The following is a 5,710-nucleotide window of genomic DNA, read 5'->3' on the forward strand; positions in this document are numbered from 1 at the left end:
CCCTGTGCAGAGATTCAACTATTTGACGCAGAGAGTGTCTAATAGGAAATTCCACTAGTTGCTAGTTTTTTTTTTTGAGAAATTCCCACTAGTTGCTACTATCGAATCAGCGAGGACAGAAACTCTCTAACCTCAAGGCACTGTCAAAAGAATGAAAAGAAATTTATTTTCACAAAACTATGATGATCGCTAGAAGTTGACAAAGAACATAGTGATTTTGAAGATCCGAGGCAGCTAAATTTCTCAGATGACGGCGGCCCGAGAAATCCTAGGCGGCACCCTTGGTATTCCATTGGTCGCTAGTAGTTTTGATGTCTGTTTTGTGATGTGCGACAGGGGGCTAGCACGTGAGCTACTCAGGGCCTCGCAATCTATATTCCACGCATTTTTCCGAAGATAATGCACAATATTTCACATGTAAGTATGGAATCTCGACCAACAGGGATCCTATACGGCGTGCTGGACGCTGGTTAGCGACCACGCGCGTACCCCTGCTTCCCCGCTGCTTATGTTTCGCCCGGCCCAGCTACCTTGTTTCCGGTTTTCAAAAGGTTCTAGAACCTTCCCAAATAGGGTTTTATTTTTTTCCTTTCATTTTTTCTCCTTCTTCAATTCCTTTTTCCTTATCGTTATCTTTTTCAATTTTTATCTTATCTTTTCCTTTTTTGTTTTTGTCCACTTTCATTTTTTAAATTTGTGAACATTTTTTGAAATTCCATTTGTTTTCAAAAAATTAACATGTTTCAAATTCATGAACATTTTTTCGACATCATGAAGATTTTCGCATACATGAACATTTTTATCACTATTCATGTACATTTCTTGAATTTGTCAATAGTTTTGGGAACTCATGAATCTGTTTTTAAATGTTAAATATTTTAGAATCGATGAACGTTTTTTGAAATTTGAAAAACAAATTAGATTCGCAAACATTTTTTGACCTTTGTGAACATTATTTAACAATATCGTGAACATTTTCTAATTCACAATCAGTTTAATTTCACAAATAAAATTGTGAATATGTGAATATTTTTTATGATATCGCGAACATTTTTTCATACGTGTATATGTTTTAAAAATTCGAGAATTTTTTTGAACTCATGTACATTTTTTGAAACTCGTAAATATTTTTTGGATAGGTAAATGTTATATTTAAAATCACGAGCATTTTTTGAATCCTTGAATATTTTATGTGTTGTTGATTTTTTTTCCATAATTCACACTTTTTTTGCATTTTTGCAACCTTTTTGTAATATTGAATTATTTTAAAAAAGAATAAAAAGAAAAAAGAAAAAGAAAACAAAAAGATGAGAAAGAAAAGATTGGCATCCAGCCCCGCAAATGGGCCGGTAAGTGGCACCCCGGGGGAAGGGTGGGTGCGCGTTGACTTGTTCGGCAGCGTGTACGGGGCTGAATAGTAGTTCCGCTCAGGCAAACAGGGAGAATATCAGGTACTTCGACCCTTTGGGGTGCTCCCGGTGCACCAATGCCGATAATTTTTTTAAAAGTATTTGAAAAATTCTGAAAAAAAACTTAGCACATTGACACATCATTGATGCATCTTGTCACAAAATTTCAAATCAAAATTCAAAACATTGCTCGAGATACAAAATGACAAATTCCACAGTAAATAGTACATAACATAAGTTGGGCTTTAGATTTGGCCCATTATCACATTCATGTCAAATTTGTTATTTTTGTATCTCGAGCAATGTTTCGAATTTTGATTTAAAATTTCGTGACAAGATACATCGATGTTGTGTGACTGTGCTAACTTTTTTTAAGAATTTTTGAAGCACTTTAAAAATGTTTTTCGGCATCGGTGCACCGGGAGCACCCAAGGGGTGGGAGTACCTGATATTTTTTTCCTAGGCAAACGCTACACTCCAGATGGGTACATGGGCCGGCACAACTTCGGGTCTTCGGCGTTCATCAATTATTATTTTCGTTCCCTCTCTCTTGTGTGTCCTTCTCTGGTTTTTGTCTCCTTCTATTTCATTTTACTTCAATTTTTCGCTCTTTCATTTTGGTTTTCTAAATTTACTTATTTTATGGTTTTATGTTTTATTTAAAAAATTATTGGTTATTATATATATATTCATGACTATGTTTTGTAATTTATTTTAAAACGGTTTGATATTTGTGAACTATTTTAAAATGCATGAACATTTTTCGTAATATTTTTTTTCTAAAATATTTTTTTTCAAAAAATCATGTTTTCTCATTCATGAACATCAATATAATCTATAAACCACTTTGAAAATTATCGGATATTTTTGTAATTTGTGAACATTTTCTAAAATGTACAATATTTTATAATTCATGTTCAATCTTTGAAATGATTGATCATTTTTAAAATATTTGCAATGATTTTTATATAAAATTCCTAAACATTTTCCAATAATTCGTGAAGAAATTTCAATAAGAAACCGCTAGCACCACCACACCGAGCTGCCACCATGGCGTCCAGCAGTCGCTAAGGCCCGATGTCGCCACACTTGTCAGTAGCCAAAAACCGATCCATGTTGGCTAGATCCAAATCAGGCAAGCCCATGGCTCCTAGCCGTTGCTGCCACCAAGGCAGCACCCCTAGACGGAGCCTGCACTACAAGCGCTGCCATTGAGCAGAGCCACCACCGAAACTTCACTGCACTCCGCTGCCAAGTACTCCTTCTAAAGGAAACCATGCTACCGCCAGGGATAGGGGCCCGGGCCTAGGAGAGGCCCCGCCACCACCTGCACTGCACGGGCTTCGCCCGACAGTGGCAATGGAAGGGGGGAGAGGAGGGCTGGCGGCTGGGGGAGTTAGGGTTCCTTCGTATCGCCTCGGGAAGGGATACACGTTGAAACGGGAGTTTTCTAGCACTATCTTCAGATGTGCAATACCGCAACCCTTCTCAATCTAATATTCTTCTCTGTCTAATTCGTTATGTAGTTCTGCAAAGTGAGTGTAGATGGTTAGGTTTATTATAATGGAAACAAACCATTAAGGTTCATTTTCTTAGATTTATTCAGACATTTGGCGACGTTCACATTGACTAGAAGCCATTGAATATCAAGATGTATCCTAGATTTGCTCGGCTTCGATAAGGGAGGGGTGAAGATGATGGCGCCTTCAGCTCGCTCCGGTGATTGTAGTCATCGTTAGTTGGTCTACGAACCTGGATTTTTTTTAATTTTAGGTGTTCTTTATACTACATAGACAGTTGATCAATAAATCATAAGTTTTCTTGGACAAAAAATGTTACCGTGTTAGAAAAAGTATATGATTTGTCGTTCTGGTGACATGTCCAGTCAAATCCACTCTGGAACGCTAGTGGACATGTCAAGCCACGTGCACCATCACAACGCCCAACAACCACATTGTCCCTCCTTCGGCCGCTGGTCCAATTTGGTTATTCTTAATTCGATCACACACCGCACCAACCACTCCCTTTACACCAAGATTTCAAAAAAAAAAAGATGGCTGGATCCGACGACTCCGGCCGCGCTCCGGTGGCGTCGATCGGTCTCTGACGCCGTCGACGGCGTCGTTCAGAACCTTGCTGCTCCAGAAGACAAAGCAAAATTACCATTGATTGACAGTGGTTTCCACTAAGTGGCTTGTGTGTTAGAAGAACCAGCGGCGGCGGCGGCGGCGATGTCGGAGCCGGTGGTGGTCGTGGGCGGGTGGGCGAGCCCGTTCGTAACGCGAGTGTGCATCGCGCTCAGGCTCAAGGGCGTGGAGTACGAGTTCCTCCAGGAAGCGGTGGGCAGGAAGAGCGAGCTGCTGCTCAGGTCCAACCCCGTCTACAGGAAGATGCCCGTGCTGCTCCACGGCGGCCGCCCCGTCTGCGAGTCCCTGGTCATCGTGCAGTACGTCGACGAAGCTTTCTCCGCCGCCGGGAAGCCCATTCTTCCGGCCGACCCCTACCGCCGCGCCGTCCACCGGTTCTGGGCAGAGTACGCCGACGCCAAGGTGAGCCAGCCATTCGATCGTGACCACTGGATCTGAAACGCGAGTTATTTTACTGTTCTGGTAATTGATCATGGCTATCTGTTCCGAGAGGTTGCAGCTCCATTCACCACTTCGGACACTGAGAGGTATGGTCGGCGGCGACAAGGCCGATGCCGCGGAGCAGGTGTCCGCCGCGCTCCGGCAGCTCGAGGAGGCCTTCCTGGAGTGCAGCGGCGGGAAGCGCTACTTCGGTGGGGATGACGTCGGCTTCCTGGACATCGTCGTTGGCTCCTACATCGGGTGGTTCGGAGCCGCGGAGAGGATCGCTGGGCTTCCCGTCCTCGACGAGGCCAGAACGCCGCGGCTGGCGGCCTGGGCGGTGCGGTTCTGCGCGCACGACGCCGTCGGGGACCTCGTGCCCGACGCCGCCAGGCTCGTTGAGTTCGGCGAGGTGCTCCGCGCGGCGCTGGCGGCCAACGCTTCCTCCCGGCCGTGAGGCGCCGCCGTGCCGGGGCCTCGGCGAGGGGATCCAGCTCCAAGGCTCCAGTCTGGTTGGTTGGGTTCACTTGTCCCTACAGACCCGCACATACGTCTCTGAATAAACAAGGGTAATATTATTCAGCGAACTTTGCTAGACTTACAGACGCAAGCCACGGAAAGTAATTTACGGACTGAGCTGGACATGTTTAACTGGAAACTGGGGGCAGTGGGACCCATCCTTGAAATCAGCGGGGGAGAGGGATTGGTCATTGGTTAGTGGGGTGCAGTCCGTAAGATTCATATGTATATTGCCCGTAAGTGTAGCATTTTTGATTATTCAGCAAATGTTCGCCGGAGGTGCATGTTAAAACAGAAGTTTTCACGGCAATTTATGGCAATTTTTTTCAAGTGAGCATGGGAAATTTCACATAAAATCCTCCGTTTGCAAGAAGTTGACATGTGTTTGTGAAGAAATTATCATGTGTTTTTCGAATAATTTGCCATACAAAACATTCACAATTGACATGTCCCACAATAGACCTTTGCTAGTTAGTAGGGTCCATAAACAATTGCCATACTCCGATGGGCACAATCCTAAATGGTTTAAGAATAAATATTAATTCAGTGGTATTTTAAATGGTTTTATGTTTTATATTTCGTTCGTGTCGTAACTTTTGCCTGTTTATAATATCAATACACATTGTTGCGACGAGTTGCGTTGGTATGCTTAACATTACGCAAGGCCCCAAACTTCCACCCCTAACCGTCATTGTAAGAGTGTTTCTACACTTCAACGTGTTTTTTGGGAAGGCCATCATGACTAGCTTTATTGGCTTAAAAAGGAATTACATTGTCCACAAGGTTTGAGACCAGACAGCCCGAAGGCTCGTCCGTCCAAATGCTAGAGAATTTATTACAATAACTATGTTTAGCTAGCACATGCGCCGCTTTATTTGCATTACGAGGACAATGCTTAAATTTGACCTTCCCAATCAAAGTCGAAACATCGACACGCTCCGCGAAGATAGCAGCAGCTTCGTCCCACCATCTTGCTTGGCCACCACAGGAGTCAATCACTGTTAATGAATCGGATTCTGCCTCTACTCGCGTGAAACCTAAAGAGTTTGCGAACTTCAGGCCATCCCGCATTGCCAGCGCTTTCGTTGTGACCACGCTTGATGCCACAGGGATATAGATACATTGGGCTGCAAGAAATGATCCATTCACATCTCTGATAACCGCAGCCGTTGCTCCCACTCCTTCTTCGACATAAAATGCTGCATCAACATTTAG

At 43.7% G+C, this 5,710-nt stretch overlaps 1 protein-coding gene across 1 annotated transcript; it reads left to right on the forward strand.

Moving 5' to 3' along the window:
• Positions 1–3,369: 3,369 nt before the first annotated feature.
• LOC125509194 (glutathione S-transferase U18) lies at positions 3,370–4,829 on the forward strand. Its single transcript, XM_048674107.2, has 2 exons — positions 3,370–3,958; positions 4,056–4,829. The coding sequence occupies exons 1-2, from the start codon at positions 3,641–3,643 to the stop codon at positions 4,431–4,433; spliced, it is 696 nt and encodes a 231-aa protein (XP_048530064.1). The 5' UTR covers positions 3,370–3,640; the 3' UTR covers positions 4,434–4,829.
• The last annotated feature ends 881 nt before the right edge of the window (positions 4,830–5,710 follow it).

The sequence above is a fragment of the Triticum urartu genome, chromosome 5A (assembly GCF_056163025.1).
Source record: "Triticum urartu cultivar PI428250 chromosome 5A, HENAU_Tu73, whole genome shotgun sequence".
Taxonomy (NCBI): Eukaryota; Viridiplantae; Streptophyta; class Magnoliopsida; order Poales; family Poaceae; genus Triticum; species Triticum urartu.